Here is a 24473-nt window from a genome sequence, read left to right on the forward strand (position 1 = left end):
CTCTTACCGCTAACTCGTTAATGGGCTTCTGCTTCACTAATTTCTTCCGTACCCTCTTCAGGCTTAAGCTAATTGGAGACCTCACCGTTCGGTAGTTGCTACAACGCACCTTTCCAAGGACCTCCACATCCTGCACGATACCAGGCTGAGCGCATAGTATGAAGCCTATTTCATTTTTAGACTCATCGCTGGGGCTCTTCCACGTCCGCTTCCTGTTCTTTTGTGTCCGGAAGAAGATGTTCATGATGCATAAATTATTTCTCTGTGCGAAATCTACTGATAACTCCCTCCAGCTATTCCTGGAGCCTATGCCATAGTTGCCTACCGCCTGGTCTCCGGCCTGCTTCTTGCCTACCTTCACATTGAAGCCGTCCATTAGTACAGTGTATTATGATTTAACTTTTTTCATTGCCGATTCCATGTATATATAGAAGCTTTCAACGATCTGGTCATCATGGCTGGATGTAGGCGCGTAGGCCTGCACCACCTTCAGCTTGTACCTCTTATGAAGCCTAATTACGATAGCTACCACCCTCTCGTTAGTACTGTAGCGCTCCTCTATGTTGCCAGCTACATCCTGATTGATGAGGAATCTCACTCCTAGTTCTCGTCTGTCTGCTGATTCACGACAGCACGCCACATGCCCGCCCACTAGTACTGTATACGCCTCATCAGTCCTCCTAATCTCACTAAGGCCTATGACATACGATTTAATGCCTGCTAGTTCCTCCAACAGCACTGCTAGGCTAGCCTCACTGGATAAGGTTCCAGCGTTAAAAGTTGCCAGGTTCAGTTTTCGTTATAGATATCTTCCAGTCTTTTTTACATAGGGCCTTCTACACCCTGATTCCACAGAGCCTGCATGACTGCTAAGGTTTCAGCTCAATCAAATGCTCTCTCGTAATCTATAAAGGCTGTATATAACGGTTGGTTACGCTCTGCACATCTCTGTACCACCTGATTGATAGTGCGAATATGGTCTATTGTCGAGTATCCTTTGGTTGATTGAAGTCTGGGGAGGTCCTGATTCAATTGGCGATTACCTCAGTAAATACCTTGTAGGCAACGGACAGTAAGCTGATCGGTCTGTAATTTTTTAAGTCCTTGACGTCTCCTTTCTTATGAATTCAAACAATGTTAGCGTTCTTCCAAGCATCTGGTTCGCTCGAGGTCATAATGCATTGCGTATACAGGGTGGCTAGTTTTTCTAGCACAATCTGCCCTCCATCCTTCAATAGATCGACTATTTCCTGATCCTCATCAGCTGCTTTCCCCCTCTGCATTGATCCTAAGGCGTTCTTTAGTTCCTCTTCCGTAAATGGCAGGATGTCCCATTGCTGTCCGCTACTGCGTCTCTCATTAGCGTTCTGGTTACATTTGCTACTGTATAGATTTGTGTAGAACTCTTCGGCTACATTAACTATCTTATCCATATTGCTAATGGCATTGCCCTCTTTGTCTCTTAGCGCATAGATCTGGTTTTCACCTATGCCTAATTTCCTCTTTCTCGTTTCACGCAGGATCAACACAACGCGATTGTGCGAGTTATATCCTACGGCGTGCACTGTCGAAGCACAGGTAAATTTCTTGCGTTATCTTTGCCTTTGCCTCAGCTTACTTTCTGCCCGGATTGATTTACCATGACTTGCAATCGAATCGAGATTGGTACTGGAGCCTTACTTTCTTTTGGAGTGTTGTGGAACTTAACTCTTGCTGAAGGGCAATGGAGACAAATTACGCATATACAGCGCCAAGGTAAATGTTCACATGCTTTTGTGAGGATTTTTTGTACAAGCAGAAATCAGCTCTGTTAAGATGAAATCGAATGTTTTTGCTCCCTCACTAATATAAAAATGACTAATTTGCAGACAACCTTATAATCATTATGGTCCTACTTCCTGGTGAACACGACCAAAACCTATTAGGTATGTTGAGTTCATCGGCTGTCGGTAAGAACACGTGTTGATGATAGCGTGGCTGAGGCGCAGCTAATTCCTATAGCATGTCTGCAAGGAACTTCCTGGAACATCTACAACAGAGTAACTGCTGCGCTAGCCCTGTGAAGGTATTCTGGGCAAATTGCAAATATTTCGAAGGGACTATGAACATCACCAGGCCCTTCATGACTGTGATACTGGGCTTGAACTTATCGCGTCATTCAATGGCTTCGTCTGTAAGTCGAAGCCAACATAGTGGTCGCCCTGAACAGCGATCAGTGGAGCTCTGTTGTGCTTCGCAGACGCTGACCGATGACGTGTTCCAGATCCAGTACGACCCTGAAATGCGACAACGCGTCGCTCTGGAGCAGAGGGACCTGTTCCGCTGTAGCATGCGCTCCACCGTCAGCTCGTGCCTCTCGTTCAACTGCCTCGAAGTGTGAGAAGCTTCGCGCCTACACTATGCATGACTGTAGGGCGCAGCGCGTTTGAGAGTCTGTGGCTGTAAAGGGGCGCTAGGGTACGAGCCTAGAATATTGGACTTGTTGGTGGGAGTGTATTTTACGAGCAGAGGCGGCCATTAGGGTATCTACGTGTAGTACGAGAGGAGGGAGTGTAGCAGGGGACGGCAGGTGGATGAGGTATGGAAGGATGGGAGGTGGATGTGATTGTAAAATTTGCGTGGATTGAATGGTTTCTCCTTGCACAGGACATATCGATGGAGAGGGCTTTGTCGTGCAATGGACGTAACAAATGTCACATACATACGAGTGTGCCAGACACGGCGCGTTCAATCTCAGGAGATGCCCTAGCCTGACAAGCTCAGCCAGTGTCAAACTGACAAATGGGGTAGTGTGTACCAGCTCTCTATGGTTGCAAGCAAGAGTATGGCTCACAGTCTAAAGTTCGCCAAAACAACCATTTGTGTACAGGAAATAGGCGATACAGAGGAAGTTCAAATAACTTGGAAGAGCTCAGGCAAAGTGTTCTGCGAAACAGTGCAATCCATGCAAAGCAATAGTTAACCGAGGCTATAATGCAAAGAGAAATGCAGATGAAAGGAAAACAAAAGAAACAAATAATTCACTAGCCACTGCAGCGATCCATCTATCGGGTGATAACGATGAGGCCGTTTCGAAAGATGGCGCGACCACTTTCGCAGGTCCGCGGTTGGGTTTCACTGGGCTTGAATCTCGGGGTTTGTGCGGCAGCGCCTCTTTGAAGTCAAACGGATGCAGCCGCTGGCATACATGACATATGACAACTGTCAATGCATGCACCCCAGAACATTTCCCAACACACCCAATGCTCCAAGCAAGAATGCCGAACTTGAGGCACACTCCCGCCTGCATTTCAACATGCCTTACTTGCTCAGTGCGTAAGACAGGTGCTTTCATTTGAGTTTTTGTCGCATTAGCAGTTTTCGCCCATTAAATGCCCATTGTAAGCTACTAGAAGACGAGAATTCGGCCCTCAAGAGAACAAATGAATTAGTACTTACTGAATGCATGGCTGCAAGCCATGTAACAGAGCTTTTGAGCATCCGAGGATGTCCTAAGCTTCGTACAGGCGAGTACCAGAGTTCCTCTTACGGTCAAGAGATTTGGGGGAACTTAGCGTGCTACACATCGTGGCCCGAAAGCAAAACTTTGCCCGAAGAGTGTACTACATTATGCGAGGGACAATTTGTTCCGTTTTTTTTCATCTTTGGCAACTGAGATGCGATACCGACACTACCAAAAAACCTGATACATCCAAATACCGCAAACTGGTTGCGACCGCACCAGCGTGTGCATAGAAGAGAAAACAGCTGCCCTTGCGTGGCATTTGCAGGATGAGGATGACGTACTTCCGGCCGCCGGCTTCCATGTGCTACACGGTGGACTCGAATCAGTGGTCGGACCAGAACCATCGCTTTCACAAGTGCAATGTACCCTGGACCTGGGGTTCGTAACGTTGCTCTTGTGTGCTGTTTTTTCTCCCGTTGCCATTACTTATTGCATCCGTGGAGATGAAAGTGGTTGAGCTGTCCCTTATACATTTACTCGCACAATAAATAAATAAATAAATAAATAAATTAATAAAAAATGGTTCATTAATTGTTCGTTGTTTCATCGCGCGAGCCAGTCTGCAAGCGTGTCGGCGCAACTTGCGCCGCAACCACGGTCGACATATCGGCCTGCCGGAGCAGTGAGGTCGTTGCGCCTTTCCAGCAGCTGATTTCGTTCACTTAAGCCAGGATTGAGAGCTGCGCAATCGTGGCGCGCGAATGCGCTAGTCACGTGATTTTTTTTGTATTTCGCGGACTTTCTTTGGAGCTCGGAAGAAAGATGCACGTGATGCTTTCTTTATCACCAATAAATAGAAGGGGGGTTTCTGAAGGTGCTCTTCAACTTTGGTGCTCACATCTTTCGCGTTACCGCTCGAAGGTTTGGCACGGGGCTGTCCAGCTCTCGTCATGGTGATTAGGTCGTGTTCGAGTCGTGCTAGGTGAGGTTTCTTTCCGCTTCATCTAATCAGTTGTTGCTGGGCATGCGCGTTTGGTTCCTAGAGCTCGGGAATTCGCTTCATATTTTTCAGTTGTAAGTTAGCGCTGGTCCTGTGTCTTGTGTCTCTCTCGTCCCTGTCTTTTTTCGCGCTACGCCTCCCTTAAACATGCTTTACCAACTGGCCCAGAACACCACTATGCTCAAGGTGTTCACATTTGCTGTCTAAAGTCGATATTTACGTGTTTAGAAAAATGATACTAATTGCTAATTAATTAATTGCGAAACAAAAATTGCCTATGATGCGAGAGCCGGTTAGTAGGTGTATGTACAGTCTTTGTCAAAAGTTTAGAGCCCGGGGGTTTGCTTCTAAGCCTCGCAGTGGGACTCATGTAACATTCGTGGTAGTCCTACCCATTGGAGGAGGCAGGACCAGAAATATTCTTACCTTCAGCAAATTTGGAGCGCTGGAGATGCATTACGAACCAGACAGTGTACTTCAGAAGCAAACCCCCTGGGCTTCAAACTTTTGACAAAGGCTGTACGTAGTTTCCCTGGCTTACCTAAAATATTTTATCTTTTAACCCTTGGCTAAAGTAACCCTGTATATACACACAACAACCTGCCTACCTGGTCAGGCAGCAGCTTATTTAATCGTGAGAGGCTGCTCGGGAAGAGCATCCTGGGTTGCAAACCAACACAGGAAAAAAGTCCCACCAATGGCAGCACCTGCCATAGAAGGGCAGTGGCGCATCGCTTGACCACTGCGCCAGGAGGGGTAGGAAGACTCCTATGTATCTATGCTTGGAACGGATGACCAATATTCTCCATATATGGACATTGACCCATTACCGCTATCTGAACACCTGCCTTCCGTGAACACTGCATCTGAACACCGGAAAGGAAAACCGACCTGCTAGAGCACCTGATTCACATTTGGCCCAACCACGCACCTTACGGCTGATAATTGCTGGAGTGGACACGCCAATTGCTAAGGCTGCTGTCCAAATTTTAGACGCTATTGAACCGGTGCTTGCCACCCTTTAATAGCACTCAAAAATTATGGCTCTACCGTCGTCAGCACCCTCACTACAGGAGAGAATCTCTCGATCGGCGGTATTACAATGGAATGCTCGAGGTCTGCGAGGCCGCCTAGCAGATTTCAGGCAGAGGATTTTCAAGTACCGATTTCCAGTGCTTGTAATATGTGAGCCTAATATCACATCTCCTTTTCGACTGTCTGGTTATGAAAGTTTCCTCTCTGAAGCGGCTGGGCATTTGAGCAAGGTACTACTATGCGTCCGTCGTGACCTCACTTACATTCGGCATCAAATTCCTGGGGGCAGTAGCAACGAGTATGTTGCAATCACTGTGACTCTGAATGGGCGCACAATCTCTATTATAGGTGGCTACATACCACCAAGGGGTCGATTTGATGCCCTACGACTACAATCGCTACTCGACAGCGTTTCAGAGCCCCATATAATAGTAGGAGATTTCAATGCGCATCACCACGGCTGGGGAAGCACCATTACGAACGTTCGAGGTAGGGATATCGCCACGTTCATGGACAATGCAGGTCTTGTTTTGCTCAATGATGGCGCGCCGACATTTCTACGAGGGACTACCTACAGCAGCTGCCTGGACCTTGCATTTGTATCCAGGCGCCTCTCATCGTTCGCAACGTGGTGTGCTGATATTGAAACTTATGGAAGTGACCACATACCAACGTATGTGCAGCTACGGTGGTTTCACCGTCTTCCAAATGCCAAAATACGTTGCACCGACTGGAGTGCTTTCCGCATTGCTCTAGAAGAAACCTGTGGAAACCTCGCTGATCCAAGAGATGTGGAACAGCGTATTATTTCGGCCATGCAAGATACAACGCGCAACATCTCGGCGCCCAATTCCACAGCTCCAGTGGATGTGATCTACGCGCAGCTTCGGGCGATTCGTCGGCGCGCAGAAAGAAAATACCGGAGGACAAAGGATGTCTCGGATCTCCGGGCCTCTCGACGTGCCCAGAAGCAAATACAGCGCTATTTGGAGAACCTAGGCAAACAACGGTGGCGGTAATTTTGCAGCAGATTGGATCCCCGCAAACCACTCTCCAAAATCTGGCACGTCGTTCGAGCACTGCCGACATTTCCCCAGCAGAAACACCCTTTCCGTGCATTGGCACTTTATGAAAGACGGCAAGAACTAGAGGTGGCAGAGGATTTCTGTTCGAGAATTGCCGGAAGCGCTTCTTCACCTCGGCAGCATCGATGTGCTCCCCCCACGATGGACGATCGACTGGACATCCCCTTCACAATTCAAGAACTGAAAGCGGCTCTTTCTGCTTGTACACATCCTTCGTCCCCAGGACCTGACGGAATAACATACAATGCGCTTCGTCATCTAGGCCCACAGGTAATGGAAGCCCTCTTAACATTGTTCAACCACTCTTGGGCCTCTGCCACTGTTCCACAGCAGTGGAAAAGAAGCCGCATTGTGGCCTTGCTCAAACCAGGGAAATCGCCACTCGACTTAGCATCCTACAGACCAGTAGCTCTGGCAAGTTGTATTGGCAAGACGATGGAGCGTATGGTGCTAACCCGTCTAGAATGGTTCCTTGAAAAACGTGAACTGTACCCTTCCACAATGACGGGTTTCCGCAAAGGCCGGTCTGCCATCGACAGTGTAATTGATCTCGTGTCAACGGTAGAACATGAAAAACGCCGTCACAGGTTGACTGCTGCTCTTTTCCTCGACATCAAGGGCGCATTCGATAATGTTCAGCATGATGCAGTACTAAATGCACTCGATGAATGTGGCATAGGCGGACGTCTACACAATTGGATTGCAAGCTATTTGACAAACCGGACAGTCTACATGGAGACTCTTGAAGGTGACACAGCAGATCATCATGTTGCTTGTGGTGTTCCTCAGGGAGGAGTGCTTAGTCCAACGTTGTTCAATCTCGTGCTCATTGGCCTTTTCAAACAACTGCCGAAGACTGTTTCGATATCCGCCTACGCAGACGATATTTGCATATGGACATCAAGTGTCACGCGTCCCCAAGTGCAAGCAAGATTGCAGCGTTCGGTTTCCATTTCGTCTGCGTACTTGCGCCGTCAGGGGCTTGAACTTTCGCCAACTAAAAGCGTAGCATTGGCTTTCACACGCAAGTTAATGGCGTGGTATCCGGTCACAATCGACGGGCAAATTGTTCCATACGTAACACATCACAAATTCTTAGGTGTTACGATAGACCGTGACCTGTCCTGGACGAAGCACATTTCTGTGCTCAAGAAAAAGCTCGACAGCTTTGCAAGTATTGTGCGGTGTATGGCAGGAAAATGTTGGGGTCCCTCTGAGCGATCTTTACTACATGTGTACCAGGCGCTGGTAGTCGGTCTTCTAAGATACAGTGCACCCGTTCTCTCGGGAGTCAGACTATCAGGCCTGCATGTGCTTGAAAGGGCGCAGGCTCGTGCTTTAAGAGTATGCTTGGGTTTGCCATGTAAAACTTCTACATGGGGCACATTTTATGAGGCCCGAGCCTGCCCAGCACGAATTTATTTTCAACAGGAGCCACTGCGTGTGCATTTGCGGCATCTGACCAGGCATCGTCATCACCCCCTGACCAACATTAGTGCGGCGCGTCCAGATGCAGCCTTTTCCAGAGCCCTTAGGATGCGGCGCAATGCGGTGCCTTCGAACTATGCGCCACACCAGATTGCGGAGGTGCCACTTTGGGCAGTACCAAAACCATCTATACGGACAACAATCCCCGGGATAACAAAGAAGACGCACATTCCAACAGTCGGACTGAAACAGCTGGCGCTGTCATACATTACATCTATGTATACTAACACCCAGCATGTTTTCGTGGACGAATCCGTGACGACCACTTCTTCAGCTGCAGCGGTGATAGTGCCAGGAAATGCCTCATGTCACCGTTTCAGGCTCATGCACAAAACGTCCTCTACGGCAACCGAATTGGCAGCCATACGAGAAGCCGTCCTTTATATTGGTCACCAGCCAGCGCAGCAATGGACTATATTCTGCGACTCGAGATCGGCACTGCAGGTCGTACAAACTTATCTAAAACCAAGGGCATGCGAGCAGCTGGTTCAACAAATTGTGGTTTTGTTAGCCGAAGCTTTCCACCGCGGCCATATCATAAAGTTTCAATGGATACCGAGCCATTGCGGCATAGCGGGAAACGAGCGTGCTGACGCCGAGGCTCGGATGGCACATATTCATTGAGATAGCCTTTTCTAGATCAGACATTGGAGCCTTGTTGGCGCATTTAATGCAAGCGGCAATGCAGTCGCACTGGCATGATTCGAGTCATCAACAAGACCGCGTCTGTAAGCTTGACGCTGGCTCACGATTACATTTGCCATCTATGGTGGTGCGACGTCATGGGACTTTACTCCACCGGCTACGGCTTGGCGTTGCCTACACCAAACACTATCTTCACAAGATCGGCATCGAAAGTAACCCAAATTGCGCACAGTGCCACACTCCAGAGACTATTGGACACCTTCTTTGCGAGTGCCCGAACTATACTGCTGAAAGAACAACATTGGAGGCGACCGTGAAACGACTGGACTCTCGCCCCATCTCTGAGGAAACTCTTCTGGGCGCCAGGACGAGACGTTCTGATTGGTGCCGTGTGACAAAGGCCCTGCTCAACTTTTTGTGTGAAACAGGCCTGGATACTCGTCTGTGACCGCCTGTGCACAACCTACATGGTTAATGACATGTGTCGGTGTTTGTATTGCTGACACCAGTTTTATGAGTTTTATGTGCGTCTACTCACCGCGATGCGAGTGCCAGCCAGTGTGGTGTGTGTGGTGTGTGTGTGTGCAGACATCACCCGAGAAACTCATTGTATTATGCCATCATCAGCCTTCATTCGCACTTTCCTTTTCCTCCTCTTCCCTTTCCCCTGTGTGGAGTAGCAGGCCAGGGCCATGTTACCACCGGCCGACCTCTCCACCTTTCCCTCATTAAAATTCCTTTCTCTCTCACGCAAATCGACCATTATTTTTTCTTTTTTTTTTGACAGCCCACTCTATTCTATTTGTTCAGAGGCCCGGGCGGTGCACTATCTCCCATTTATTTTGTTGTTGCTCACCTTATAACGGATGCGTTCATAAGCATACCATTGTGCCGGCAGGTGGCGCGGGGACAGCCATTTTAATTTATTTATTTTAATGGCCGTTTCAAAGTTTTTGTTCAGGAGCAAGATCAAGGCAGGCATTATGGAAAATTTTTCCACTTTATTGTTTTATTAAGAAGGTGAAAAATGATGCCCGGCTAATGTATGAGGACCTTGTTTGGCGCCCGTGCGGCTGAGCGTATTTATATTTGCTTGGATTCGTGTTGTGGGCGCGACTGCGAATCGCAGAGCTCTCCATTCGAGCCGCGTGGACTCCGGGCAAGGTGATGCAGCTGCAGGCCACGGACAAGCTGCCGCTGGTCATCCACCGGTCCGAGACGTGCCCACCGGACAGGCTGTCCTCCATCACGGTCAAGCCGGGGCTCACCTACACCGTCTCCGTGGCGCAGGTACTCGCTGCGTCCGCATCGCTCGCCTGCATGTACGGCCTTGGTAAAAAGTGCTGCTTTCGAGCCTTGTTACGAAGCACTTACGTCACACTTAGAGACTAAAAAGTCTTATGAACAACTCGAATTTCGCTCGAAGACGGAACAAATGAAAGGCTTATTTTTTCAAAATATTAGCGGTACAAAGAATATCCATCATGAAGGAAGGAAAACAACTTTATTTGAGGCCAGCTCTGAGGCCCAATGAAGAAGAGCGCTTATTCCGCCAAGGCCCACTGATAATCTGCCGTGCCCGAATGAAGCCGAGCACTCCAGGAAGGAGAGTGAGGGGAGGGGGGGGGGGTAACAAGGCTTCGTTTTCCTTTACATCTGCCTCTATTCATTTTACGCCTTCTGTTCATTTGGCATGTTCCGCAACCTCTACATCCGAGAGAGTGAGTAACGCTTTTTTGACTCATGGCTTGTGGCTTATGGGGGTTTAACGTCCCAAAGCGACTGAGGCTATGAGAGACGCCGTAGTAAAGGGCTCCGGAAATTTCGACCACCTGGGGTTCTTTAACGTGCACTGACATCGCACATTACACGGGTCTCTAGAATTTCTCCTCCAAAGAAATTCTGCCGCCGCGGCCGGGATAGAACCCGCGTCTTTCGGGTCAGCAGCAGAGCGCCATAACCACTGAGCCACCGTGGCGGCCGCAAATTGGACTGCGTTTACTATTATTACATTGCTGATTTCTAGTGGTATTTATAATTACTATAAAATTATTACCAAATAAATAAAAAATTACAGAGCTGCAGCGATAACGGAGAGATAAATAGCACAGTAAATGAATCGAAGAAAGTAGCGGCTCAAAATAATATGTGTGAAAAACATGGTATATCGATACGCTTTGTAATTGCCAGCGGAACTGAGCTTTATGTTGCGGTTCCTAACCCTTTGTTAGCCTCTGACTGACCTTATTTCATGTGACCGTGAAAATGAAGTTTCTTGCTGACATTTTTTGTTTGTTTATGGCATATGTGTGATGAGCCAGAAACATAGCTATTGAAAAACAGTCAAGTAACACTCATAGCTTTATTCGCTGTGACGCTAGCAGTATTGCACCTGCTTTAGATCAAGCGTTGTTGTGACCGTGCTGGAAACATAGCACGTGCGTAGGCATCACTGGTTCAGCGCTCATTTTTTGTGTTCCCTTCCCAGCAAACTGTGCGTCGCCTGCCGCCTCCGTTTGCATCGAGATGTTCCGACTACAGGGCAGCCGGTCTCAGGAAGGAGTTTCTGGGGTACCTCACCCAAGACGTGCGTGTCTTTGTTGTAACATTATGACATAATCTCGCTATTTTGTTTTGAAGGCTATCTTGCTGCTTTTCAAAGCGAGGAGGTTCGTACTGTATGGTACACCTGAGCACTACAGTTTACCGGGCATAAGATGTAGTGGATTTTCTTCTTTTTTTTTAAATGCGAAAGCGTTAGATGGCTATGTAGACGGCGGAAGTGTCCGCAAAATGTGGGGCCGGAAGTTGGTCCCCTGTGACATCATTAGGTATGGGACGTTAATAGGGAGATGAATAAAAACAGGAAAAGAAAATTGTGGTCGATGTGGGATTCGAACCCGGGCCGCCGGGGTTTGAGATGACGTGAAAGGACCACCCAAAATTTAGAGTGATGACGTCACACCCGAGATGAATCACAATCGTTGCCACGTCCAAAGAGGAGAGAGGAGGAATGATGGAAAGAAACGGCGACGCTGGTTTGAGCAACAGATATCGCAGGTGCGCATGAAATCCCAGCGGTGTCTTTTTTCTTTATTGCCTGGCTTTGACACAAAAAACTGGACAACACAAACAATCAACAAAAGACAATAACTATGTACACACGACTTGTGGTCAGCCAACATAAATCTGGCTTCGTCCAATTAAAATTCACGCAACGTACAGAGCGGCTCTAGTCTTGAGAGCCACTCCGGAGGCTCCGCAGCGGCTTTCTGAATGGCCAGAAACATCTCCATACTTTCGCGAAAGTAAATTCTGGCAGGTCTTGCGTCACTGTCACAATGCCAGCCTGCCATTCTGGAGCGCCATATACAGTGGAGGCCTGTCAGCATTATTAAATCGAAAGGCACCCCATCCTCATTTTCAACACATAAGAACCGGATGCCATACGGGTCTAGTGGAAATTCTTTCTTTAATGTTCGCTGCAATACATCCCAAAAATAAACCCCTTCCCAACAGTGTAAAAATACATGGTCTATTGTTTCCGGCTTTCTGCAAATTAAACAGTGAGATCCCCAGGGTAAAAACAATTCCTTTCCCTCTAAACATTTTTTAACCGGTAAGGTCCCGGTGTGCAACTTAAAAAAGAAGGTTTTTGTTCCAGGCGGCACCTGCATTTTTTTAACTCTTTTTAAAACATCTTTGCCTGGGCCTCCACTGTACAAGGCCGTGTACAAGGGCTCGGGGAAAACTACATCGCACAAGGCACGGTACAGTTTCTTTCGTTTCACACTGGACAGAAAGTAATTGGAAAATCGCGCGGAAAGAAACCTTACACTGGCTACGACTTCCCGGTAAAAACCGGTGACCCTACTATACACCTCAGCAGTTCCGACTATGTACTCTGGAAGTAGATGCCGCAGCCTAACTTGGCATACGGTACTCAAAAAAGGGTCTCTTGTGTCCCTAAAAAACAAAAAACGATTGACCAGCTGTCGCAAAAACAAATGGCCCAATCCCAACCCGCCGTCTTGTACCCGTCGGAACAGGTTGGTCCGGCTGCAGCGCTCCCATTCAGACGACCAGATAAAGACGGCGAAAATTCGGTGTAGCTTTTGAATACCTAACCGTGAACAGTGCAACACCTGCATTACGTACCAGAGCCTGCTGATAAAGAACAGGTTGCAAACAGTGGCTCTGGCGAAAATCGACAAGGTCGTTCCTTTCCACTTATCAGCTCTCTCCCGTGTCTCTTTGACCTGTCCTGTCCAATAATGTTCACTGTCACGGTAAGCATCGAACGGAACGCCCAAGTACTTATCTGGTGTTGTCGTCCACGGCACACTAGCAAACCTTTCAGGCGTAGACGCCCACCTTCCATGCCAAAGCCCGAGGCACTTCGACCAGTTAACCCCGCTGCCTGTAGCTTGGCTGAAATCGCGTACACATTGAACAGCCTCGCTTATGCCTCCCTCGTCAACGGCAAACACAGCAATGTCATCAGCGTACGCCAAGAGCTTCACTTCGGCTGCTTGTAATCTGAATCCGGTAATACTCCTGTTTTTCAGTATCTTTAAACAAAGGGTCTCCACATAAATACAAAATAAAAGGGGGCTGAGGGGACAGCCCTGGCGCACCGAACGCTGCACGCTAATGGGGGCCCCCAGACTCTTGTTAACGATCAATCTCGTCGTGCAGTTCCGGTATGCCAGGGCCACACCCTCGCGAATAACAGAACCAACGTTAACATGGCCTAATACTGCAAACAAAAGTTCATGGGCAACGCAGTCAAAAGCCTTTTCTAAATCTATCTGGAGTATAGCTACCTGATCATTAGTGTCATCACAGCATTCTAATACACTGCGCGCAACGTGGATATTTGTAAAAATGGACCGCCCTTTAATCCCGCAGGTCTGATGCGGACCAACTAATAAATGGATCACGGTCTGTAACCTTCGTGTCAAAACCTTCATGTAAATTTTGTACTCGACGTTAGTGAGTGCTATGGGTCGATATGCTGCTACCAGTCGTAATCTGTCTGTGTCGTCCGTTTTCGGAATCAGCACAGTATGGGAAGAGCCATAGGACGGAGGCAGTGATTTTAGTTTAAAGGCTTCATTAAAGATGACTGTCAAGACCGGGGAAATTACATGCTTAAATTCTTTGTAGAATGCCGCGCTGAACCCGTCCGGTCCAGGCGACTTACCAGGGTTTAAGCTGTCTATTGCTTGCTCAACTTCCAATTGAGTTATCGCCTGCTCTAATCTGTCTTTAGTTTCGTCGTCCAGGCGCGGCATCTCGGCCAGAAACGCCTCCTTAAAAGTGACAACGTCTACCGGATGCAATGCGAAGAGCGCCTGGTAATGCTCGAAAAAAGCTGCTTTGATATGATCGATGTCCGTTTTAGAAACACCTCTCCATTCTATTTCGTTTATGTGGTTTCTTTCGGCACGGGCTTTTTCTAAACCAAGCGCTCGTTTCGTTGGCGCTTCCCCTGCGGCCATGTCTTCTGCCCTTGCCCTCACCAGCGCTCCCCGATAACGTTCTTCTTCGATAAGCTGTAACTTTTGTTTGGTTTTCCTTATGTCTTCTATCCATTTACCAGGCGCTCGGCATTCCTGTTTTATCATCTTCTGAAGCAGTGCCTTTAGCTCCATTTCGTCTTTTTTTGCTTCATGACGTATACAGGTGGCTCTATCTATTGCTTTTAATTTTAAAGTTTCTTTAGTGAGCTCCCACTGCTGCCAAATCCTCATGTTACTACTTGGTTCTATTTTTGCTATTTCTTCCCTTACAGCTCGGTTATAAAATTCGTCCTGGAGTAGCTTCTCATTTAACTTCCACATTTCCCATGAAAAACCATTCCCCTTCTTAATGAATCCTATGCAGCATTGAACCAAACAGTGGTCAGAAAATGAAACCGGCAGAACTACATAACTATTGCATTTAGTGACCGTTTCCGCGGATGCATAAATTCGGTCTAGCCGTGCGTGACTTGTGCCCTCGAATCGTGTGTACCTTACAGCACGCGTTCCTTCAAGACACTCTGCTACATCCTCGAGGTTGCAGTTCACAATCATTCGTAACAACACTTCGGTGCTTTTATCCCTGAAGCCTCGGACGCTTGTCTTGTCGCGCGCACTAAGAACACAGTTGTAATCGCCCATAACAATGAGCTGCCTGTCCGTGCGAAGCCGTTCTTCGACGCTTTCAAAAAACGCGGCTCGGTCATCAACCACATTAGGTGCATACAGACAAACAATGCGCCAGTCGATGTTACAGAGCGAAAAATCGATGGACACGTATCGACCCGACAGGCACGAATGATGACCGTGTACTTCTATCCCCGGCAACTTCTTAACAAAAAGAATACAGCCAGCCGATGTGCCTACAGCGTGGCTAACGACGGCAAAATACCTAGACGTGAAACGTCGCACCATGCTCCCGGTCTCCTCCTCCCCGTCGACTTTGGTCTCCTGCACTGCCAGTATATCGATATCTTGCTCCGTTACAAGTCGGTACAGCTGGCTTTGTTTTCTTTTACCTGCCAGGCCTCTAACGTTTAGGGTGGCGACTTTAAACGGAGTTGCAGAAGCCATTTTAACTTAGGAAGAGGAGACCGAAAGCATGGTGCTTACCTCTCGCGTCCAGCATGTCGCTAGACGATGCCGTCGCCGCCGGTGTCACCCGGCGCGAGCACGTGCTCCTGGTCAGGCGGCGCCTTGTCGCCGCCACGCTTCTCAGTCGGGACCTTTGGGCGCGGCCGCAGGCTGGGCCGTCGCGCTTGCGGCGTCTTTGCCGGCGGTTCCTCCACGCTGGGCTCTGTTGCCTTCTCCCCGTTGGCCTTGGTCTCGGCGTGCGAACGCTTCGCAGGTGTAGTCACGCCGACGTTCACGCGGGAGTCGGCCTTGTCGTCGTGGCTCTCGCTGGCCGCCTTGCGTTCCACGTCCACGTGCACGGGCGGGCTCGCTCCATCGTTGGGCGTTTCCACTGGCGTCGAAGGCGAGTCAGCAGCTGGCGACCCGCTCTCCTGTGCGACAGCCGTGTCGGTGTTGCGACTTGCAACAGCTGGCTGAACCGCCACCCCGTCCGTTTTGCCCGCGTCGTCGATACCGCTCGCTGCTTCCTCCGCTTCGACGACGTCCATGAGCTCTGCGGAGTCGCTCGCCGCTACACGGCCGGTTGCCGACGCGTAGGTGCGCACGCAGTCAGCCTCGGAGTGTCCATAGCGACGGCACTTTGAGCACCTGGGCACCTTGCAATCACGGCGCACGTGCCCCGTCCCGCCGCAGCGCAGGCACTGCATCGGCCGCCCGGGCACCACCACGAGAGCCAACTCGCCGGCGACACGAACCTGGTGGGGTAGGTCATCCACCTTCATGCCAGGCTTCATCTTTAGCAGCACGGTTCTCGTGGTGGACCCCTTCTCCTTCATGCCGGCGACGCGCCACCGCTCCCGGGTGACCTCGGTCACGTTGCCGAACGCCGCGAAAGCTGTCCGGATGTCCTCGTCGGCGACGCCGTGCAACATCCAGTGCAGGCGAAGCTTCACCTGGTGGTCTTCTGGGTCGAAGACGATGCAGCGGCGTCCCTTAACCTCGAGCACCTTCATGGCGGCCAGTTTCTTTGCGGCATCCCCACTGCTGAAGGTTACCGCCCACACGTGGTTAATCTGGTACGCCCCCAACGCCACGACGTCGGGGAGCGCACCCACGTTAGCGAGGGCGTCTCTAAAGTCTTCGACCCTGTAGGGTCGCACACGCACGTCGCCGTGCAGAAAAACCGTGTTTAAAACAACACGTCCGGTGGGCAGGGTAGGCAGAACGATCTCGTAGTCCTTATCAGCGTCGCTGGCAAACCTGTTTCCGCGGCCGGCAACGGCTGCTATCGCCGCTCCGTGGGAGCCCATGATTCTGCGTCCGTCACGCTCGGTGGCTGGAAGTAGAATGATCCCAGCGGTGTCATCACTGGTTGTCCTTAATGTGGTGGCAGTATTCACGAGTACAGCCACAAAAAATTTGAGCAACGTTCGTCATACAGCATTCCGGGTGGCATTCCGGGTGGTGTCATAGCATTTCTCTTTGCATATAGCTTACATGTTTTAGTCGAGTTGGACGCTAGATTGTGAGATGGGTTCGGACCAATGGCATATGAACCTTACGGAAGGGTATATATACCATTCCGTCCTTCAATAAACCCAGTTGATAGTCAGCGCTTGTCTTGTCGTTGTCCCGCCTTTTTTGCGCTGTTCACCAGTATATATGAACCTTCAGTTGCATGCTTCAAGGCGCTGTTGAGGCGTCCACCGAGATATCGAGATTTCAGAGCTACTGCGCCCTTTTTCCCTCAAAACACGTGCTTTCCCATTCCACCACTTATGCAGACTTTAATGTCTTCAGAATTTTTTAATTGTGAACGTTAACACTGCACTTAATCAACTTACTTTAAACTAGGGGGGGGGGGGGGGGGGTCGAATAATAACGAAAACGGGCATAGAGAGCTGGTCTAGTTGGTGTGAGTTGAGAAACATTGGCGGCACTCATTTTCTTTCGACGACTCTTCTCTTCGACTCTCCTTTAATGCTGCTCGCTGGCCACAAGAAGTTTTTCGTACCCCTCTGCAATTGATGGCGCCATCTGGTCGGGAGGGGCCTGCTAGCAGGTTGGAACTAGCCATGGCATTCAAGCGCCTTCAATGGCCGTTTCTTGGCTGTTCCGTCTGGTGTCGCCGTTTCTCTTCTCCGTGAGGGCCCCGGCTTCTGCTACCGTCTCTTCTTTCTTTCTTTCTTTCTTTCTTTCTTTCTTTCTTTCTTTCTTTCTTTCTTTCTTTCTTTCTTTCTTTCTTTCTTTCTTTCTTTCTTTCTTTCTTTCTTTCTTTCTTTCTTTCTTTCTTTCTTTCTTTCTCTCTTTCTTTCTTTCTTTCTTTCTTTCCGGACTGTGCTGCTTCTTTATCTGTTTTCTTTACATAAGCTACCTTAAACGACTGAACCATGTCGGAACAGACTAAAAAAATGACGGAGAATTTTTGCCTAAATTCTGTAAACGTACGAAAGCAGAACTGCATGAACTTTGGCTTGTATTTTTACTTTACTGTTGCATTTTTAATGTTGGCTTATCATGCTGTTTTTCATGTCGTACTATCGTTGTGTACGCATGCTTTTTATCGAAATGAAGCCCACTATTGTGTTTATATGCCGACGGATGACGTCATCACGATTGAAGGCCGCGATGTGAGTGGGAGTATCGTCCAAACGAGGGCGCTAGGAGTGTAAACGATGTGGCACTTGTTCCCGCTGTACAGAAAATGGCGGCACGATCGGCAGTGATGGCACAAAACCACAAACATTTCAAGATCGTGCTCGCGGTTTACCCTTCGTAATAGTGCTTTCACGCTAAAACTAAACGCTGGTTTGGGCATGTGCCCGTGGGACCAGTCTCAATCCCAACCTTTTCACGGAGCTAGGCGACGAGAAAGATTGGTATTGCTTTGTTCACATGCCCGGTAAACTTTTGTGGCCGCGTGTACACCCGCGGTAAAAAGCTTATGGGAGAAAAAAATTAATTTGATCTACGCCTTTCCATGCATCGTGGAAAAAATGTGTGCAGTTTCAGCGTCACTGTGCGAATTACGCAGTGGGACATTAAATCTCGACCAATACGCTTTGGATGCAAGGAAATCAGATTTCTTCGGCAGCGTCGCCTTCTGTAAACTTTCAAGGGGCTCTGAAACACCTTCCGAGGAGAGAATGTCAACTCTCTCAACCACTGCAGTGTGTTGTCATGAACACCTGAGCCAAATAATACAGTTCTACACGCAGCAGCGGACCCACAATCACGCGCGAAAGTAGGCGAGCCCATAGCATGGCTCTGGGCGAACCCTTCCCGTCGTCTTTTACATGCTCGCACCCTCCTTCGTTGCTCACACCTGCGTTTAGAAGTTGAGAGACGGCTATTGATTAGGTTCTTTCAGGCGTCAGGCAGCTATCATGGCCGCGGCCAGTAAGTCGCGTAACTCCGCCGGGTCAGGAAGCCCCACCCCCGAAGGTGGGGCTGACGGAGCTGAACCTACCTTACAGCGTGCAAAAAGTGACAAGAGGGAAAGACGCGAAGACGCTGAAATTCAAAATTTTTCTACAGATTCTACTAAGCGCATTAAAAAAAAATTGTTGCTGGACAATATTCGTGAAGCGGCGCGCTTTAACATCCCAGGCATACCGCAACTTTATTACATCCCCGTTCAGAGCCCCTTTAAACTTTTGACGGCGGTTTACAGTCTTTCGGATTTTTAATATCTCACGACCGTCGGCCGCGTGGTGTGTCAGTGCCTTATAGCGGCGATAAGCAGGGAACTCGGAGAGACTCAGCGCAAGAGCACAGTAGTCCTATCCAGTGTGATAGTCATCTGCTAAGGTGTTCCCTGCATGTGGACGTACGTCCCGCCTCGTTAATTGTTAGCAAAAACATTGGGGGGGACACTGAAGCGCCACCTTAAGGGTATGACGAGGTAGAGTTAATGGGCTGATTCCCACATATGCAGAAGCTCATTTTCTGCTTTACATTCATAGACCCCTGGGAGTCCTCATACCACTCCTAGCGCAGTGGTGCAGCGGGTAAGCGATGCGCCACCGCCCTGCAATGGCAGGTGCTCCATGCGGCGGACCTTGTGCGGCCCAGGTTGCTTTTCCCGAGCGACCAATCATTAAATTAACTGCCATCTGCCGAGATAGGCAGGGCAGCAGCTTGGGCATGCTGGTTACTCATTTACGCTATCGCGTTCCATCACTAACAAGGAGGGGGGGGGGGGGGCAGTTTGCTCACTATCAGCTGCAAGGTCACGTGTCCTAGTTGGCCGAACTGCCTCCTAGGTTGCTTTATAGGGACCACCTGCCAGAGCCATGCTTGTGATATTTCGCTCACAACGCCGGCCACGCCGACAACGCCGACACCGGATTTTCTTGTGTAAGGGGCCTTTAAGGCTATTGCGTTACAAACCTGGGTACAGTGCAGCACGCGTTTGATTACGTGATCTGTTACAGCGACGCGCGTTCCCTTTTACCCTGCAGCCCACACAAGCGATGAGTAGGTAATGCGAGAGCATTTTATAGCTAATCTATTCCCTTTCTTATTACACTGTCTGCCAAAAAAAGCTGGATTTGGATGATTACCGGGAGCTATCGGGAGGGTGGTTATTACGAGTAAATTTAAAGATTTTTCGTTCCTTTCTTCGGAGGGGCTCCGGCGTCCCCAAACGTGGTGGTTCGGCTGTGATGAAGGAGGAGGCAATCGATGATGCAGATGACCAAACGAAGAAATATATTTACAGAATTTACAATACAGAAGACTTCAGGTTACATAAGCAAAGTCGCACAGGCAGTTTTAGCAAAGTGTAACTTAAAGCAAAACAATCGTAGGCAAGCTTGCTGACACTCGTTTGCGGCAGACATTTGGCGCTTATGGAGACGATGTCGTCCCAGACAGCGGTGGCGTCGGACACATGCGCACTATTACACATTACAATTCCTTTTCTCACACTGTCACGGTAGAAGTATCTGCCTTGGACGCGCACAAGCACCAAATCGCACGCAGGCACCACAGCCTAGAATTGCTCTATAAGTACCTAGAGTCGCGCGTTTGTTTTCCCTGCGCCGCTCGCGACTCTACTGGCAAATGCGATGATATGTCTGAAATCATCCATGCATTGCGGAGAAGGCAACTCCTTTGCATCGTTTAGCACTAGACAGTTCGTACACCTACTGTTCTCGTGCTTTGAGGCATTTTATTTTGTCCGAGTGCACATGTTGACTGAAAACGATGTTTTATTGCCGATAACACGCTATTTTATTGCAACTGTTCGCCAATTGTTAAAAAGAAAACGTTTCTGATTCTTGGCACTTACAACAGATGGCGCCACCCATCCGCCACATGGCGAATATTTCGTTCGTAACTCTTTGAGATAGGCCTTGGTGCAGCGGACGCATCACTCGAAAGTTGCGTCATATATTGCAACCGCAATTTGCCTAGAGTAAGGCAATTTCGGCAGCCAGCATCAAGGGAATTGAGCCTGCATTCGTTCTAACCACTGCACCAAGTACGCCTCCTGCATCCAAGAGTTGCGGCTTTCCCTCATAATTAGAGTGCTTGGGGGAGCAGTATGGCGGACCTACGCACAACTCTAGGGACAATGTAGTAACTCTACCTCAGCCATGCTTTAGGTGACAGCGGGAGTCCCGGAATGAGGCCCGCCTATGATTATGACGGATTATGATTATGGCGGGAGATTATGGCGGGAGGGGAGGAAGCAGCACGGTCCGTCTGCAGCGGCTGCGATGCCGCGCGTCTTCAACGGTGGATCGGAGAACAGCGATTGCCGAGGAGCAAGCATGCGTGGAAAACCTAAAAATGTTCGCTATAACTATACATATGTGCTTTCGAACTGTCTACCTCAATATATCGAAAAATGGCAATGCTTCAAGAGCTGTCGCTGAATCTTGCGTCACACAGTGGCAATCGTACTGTGTGTATGTGTTTTAAATTTTAACTCCACATCGCATGAGTGGCTTCCGATAGTATGAAAGAAAAAGGAAACATGGGTCGCAGTGCAAAATCTTGGGTGATGCGCGCGCTCTACTTCACACCGGTTTTTCGCAAACAGGTAGTGTCGTGCGTCTTTGGGAAGGGTTTAAAAGCATAGGAGATGACGCTCGCACTGGAGAAACTTCGTGCGCGGACTCCCGCCGATTTTTCCGCTCATCGTTGTTATAAGGCCCTGTCATGTTGGACTGTCGACGGTCGCATGATATTAAAAATCCGGAAGGACGTGCATCCGCCTATCTATGCGGCACTAATAAGTGGTAAAGTGCGTTTAATTATTTAACGAAGTAACAGAACAGCTGCGTCTTTTCGGAATAACAGTTAAAGTGCATAAGCAACGTAGTAGTTAACTTTAGAGAGGATTCCTGCAAACGTATCACAGAGTTATGTGATCTACTGAGAACCAAAACATAAATGGGCGCAGATAATCGAGGACGTTAAAATGTTCAGCGCAACGCATGCTCCAAGTTTCGGCCAGTTGAATGCGAACAACAGAAAAGTCTGTCTAATCTTGTTGTATTGGTGTGTGTCCTTCGGAACGTGGCTAATTGACCTTTGCCCGTTTTCTTTTTCCGAAGCTGTGCATTCAAGACTGCCTGATTCAACAAGAAATAAAAACTTGCCGCTGCGTCAGACCACAACACGAGTACGGTTCCAACTTTAACGTGTCCACGTGCAGCTATCAAGGCACGGGTGAGCCAAAATTAGATTTGACTTGGTGTTTTCTGCTTTGTATTTTCTTCTACTCTCGCTGTTTTTATATCTTTCAATGCTAGAATTGCGGCCGCTCCTTTTGTAATGCCGCAGCATCAAATGCTAATGTTTATTTTAAGTTCACAACACCGAGTTTTGTATAGACATCGGCCGAAAGTTCTTAGTTAATCAGGACATTGGTCAGCAACCCAAATGTTCTTTAGACTAGTGGAACGTTCTTAATCTTGTAATGCTTTCAAGTTTTGAAATTAACTGCTCCAGTTTTCACACAGTGGCTGAGGGCTTTATTATAATTCAAATTATTCAGGTTTTCCAGAATCTAAGTGGTTTTAACAGCAGCTAACCCATTATAGCCGGTCATCTCCTGAACATCCTGCTCCTGGCCCTGCGAGGATCCTGCGCTATTACTTTGAAGATTTCAGAGACTACTCAGCCGTCACATTTGTCACCTAAGTTTCATAGTTGTTAATCAGTATTTGATTTATTAGCTTTTATGTTGACAGAGAAAACTGGCCATGATATGCTTTTTAAGGATTCTATAACCCTGTTTTTGTTACAGCGCGTTTATTTTCAGGATGCATTTATCATTTTTTTTCGCAGCGGTCTGCGACAAGCAAATCACAAACAAGACCGTCACGAAATGCATGAAGAAGTGTGGAGCGCCCTGCGAGTAAGCAAAGGTTCCATTTCCTGCTGGTAAATAACGGAAACTTTAGAAAGAACATTGCAAGGTGTTTCCTAACATGGTGTAGGCAAGCTGGGAGCATCGCCTCACTTAACAGGTTAACAATGTTAATACTCTAATGTGAACTGTCAGTGATAAAGCGATCTTTGTTCTAATGCCTTTGTATTGGCACAAAATTGAGTTTATTGCCGGAAAAATATTCTTCAACGAGCAGCTGTTTTGAAAATGAACAGAATATACAGATGCTTTTTGGCGTGCATGCGGTGCTGTGTGTAACTAGACCTGCTACAAGATTGGCCAGAAAGTTTCGGTCGACGCCTGAAGGCGACCTTCACCGCATGCCTGAAAACCAGCGAAAGTTTTTTTTTCTTTTCTCTTTTTCGTTTCTGAACGAGTGTTCATGTCCGGCAGATCTGATGCGATGCGGCCTTCGCAATGCACTTCATGAGCTGGTATGTCATAGGTTTGACGACGCTTTTCAGAGAGACGACATACGACGTACGTCTCACAAGTCTTGGAGAAGACAGGGTAAGCATGTGCGCAAACGTCTTCATTTTGCGGACCGATAGCGGATCTTGTACCATGATGAGAAGCTCGAGCGTTACTACGCCGCCCCTGTAGGCGATAATAATGTCTTAAAGTCAGCAGGTTACTTTTGTTCAACGTTTAAAGGAGCGCAAGAACTTGACCTAAATATTGGACTACTCATTCCTATGATGGATTTAAATGTGGCGTTTAGGCGCGCCGCTTTGCTTGAAATTCGTTTCGTCAGTAGCCTCAACAGCCTGCCATACCTGGTTGGACCCAGGACCGCGCGGCATGTTGTGCCAGAGGCCGGATAAGTTCACCAATAGGAAAATGGCCATCTCAAACTAACAATAACGTACAGCCCCCGTCAAAAGTATACAGCCCAAGGGGTTTCGTTGTGAGGTCTGCAGCATGCCTCGTTATGCATGCTTAGCGACTGTAATCTCTCGAAAGAAAAATGGCTTTGCATCTGCAATCCTCCCAAGGTTTGGACTGTTTGATGTGTTAGGGAGCCGCGCTAAAGGGCTCAAAAGCAAACCCCTTGGGCTGTATACTTTTGACGGGGACTGCACATAGTGTTGTAGACGAGGCTACGTGTTTAGAGGCAATTTGTTGGTGCACCATTAGCCATACTGCAAGACTATGCTATCAAAAAAATAAAACGCATTGCGATATTTTTCTGTGCACTGCTACGTGCTGCCTTAACTTGCCTTTCTAAAGGTCACTGCATCTTCGTCTTTTTCTCCCTATTTTTTTCACTGTCCTTTTATAAGAAAGTGTGGCTAAAGTACCTAGCTGGCATTTTTGATGAACCATAGATGGGATACCGATAGCTAGTGGCACCTACATCGTAGCCATAGGTGACACATCTTTTAGTCATTAAAGTCATTTTGCATAAATGCTCAGTCCTTAGCTAAGTTGTTCAGTCCTTAGTTAGTGCTAGTCAGTTCAATAAAGAGTTCGTTTTAGTGCCGCTTTACTCTACTTGTCTGTTATTCCACGACGTTGTCGCCACCACGTGAAAATATGAAAGGGAACGAATTTGCACGAACACAGATTTTCAGTTATTTCTCTAGTAAAACTGAAAATGATGTTTGGAAATTATAAACGAAAAAAAAATCTAGTTAGAAAACTGGAAAAGGCGTGCATGTCACGCATGATTATGGAGTAATGATTATCTGAATGCTGACACTTCGCTCCCTTTCGTATTAGAGGCACCTGGAGAAATAATTCTGGGTGTCATGCGACAACGTACTAC

General features: G+C 48.3%; 2 protein-coding genes across 2 annotated transcripts; one reads left to right on the forward strand and one right to left on the reverse strand.

The window, feature by feature from the left end:
* Window positions 1-1506: 1506 nt before the first annotated feature.
* Window positions 1507-22676, forward strand: LOC149339879 (uncharacterized). Its single transcript, XM_089551012.1, has 7 exons — window positions 1507-1578; window positions 2240-2376; window positions 3771-3883; window positions 9828-9988; window positions 11187-11285; window positions 21867-21981; window positions 22603-22676. Exons 2-7 carry the CDS (start codon window positions 2282-2284, stop codon window positions 22674-22676), a joined length of 657 nt encoding a protein of 218 aa, XP_089407138.1. The 5' UTR covers window positions 1507-1578; window positions 2240-2281.
* On the reverse strand, window positions 15357-16607 carry LOC149339880 (uncharacterized). Its single transcript, XM_089550595.1, has one exon. The coding sequence runs from the start codon at window positions 16605-16607 to the stop codon at window positions 15357-15359; it is 1251 nt and encodes a 416-aa protein (XP_089406721.1).
* Window positions 22677-24473: the final 1797 nt, after the last annotated feature.

The sequence above is a fragment of the Amblyomma mixtum genome, chromosome 6 (genome assembly GCF_055824585.1).
Source record: "Amblyomma mixtum isolate Tamu chromosome 6, ASM5582458v1, whole genome shotgun sequence".
Lineage (NCBI taxonomy): Eukaryota > Metazoa > Arthropoda > Arachnida > Ixodida > Ixodidae > Amblyomma > Amblyomma mixtum.

What these genes read in the sequence shown, in the direction of transcription:
- LOC149339880 (XM_089550595.1), bottom strand. Translation starts at nt 16,607, where the DNA reads ATGGGCTCCCACGGAGCGGCGATAGCAGCCGTTGCCGGCCGCGGAAAC.
- LOC149339879 (XM_089551012.1), top strand. Translation starts at nt 2,282, where the DNA reads ATGCGACAACGCGTCGCTCTGGAGCAGAGGGACCTGTTCCGCTGTAGC. An exon ending in CAATGTACCCTGGACCTGGG is followed by an intron (nt 3,884 to 9,827) that starts GTTCGTAACGTT and finishes TGCGAATCGCAG; the next exon opens with AGCTCTCCATTCGAGCCGCG. An exon ending in GTGCAGCTATCAAGGCACGG is followed by an intron (nt 21,982 to 22,602) that starts GTGAGCCAAAAT and finishes TTTTTTTCGCAG; the next exon opens with CGGTCTGCGACAAGCAAATC.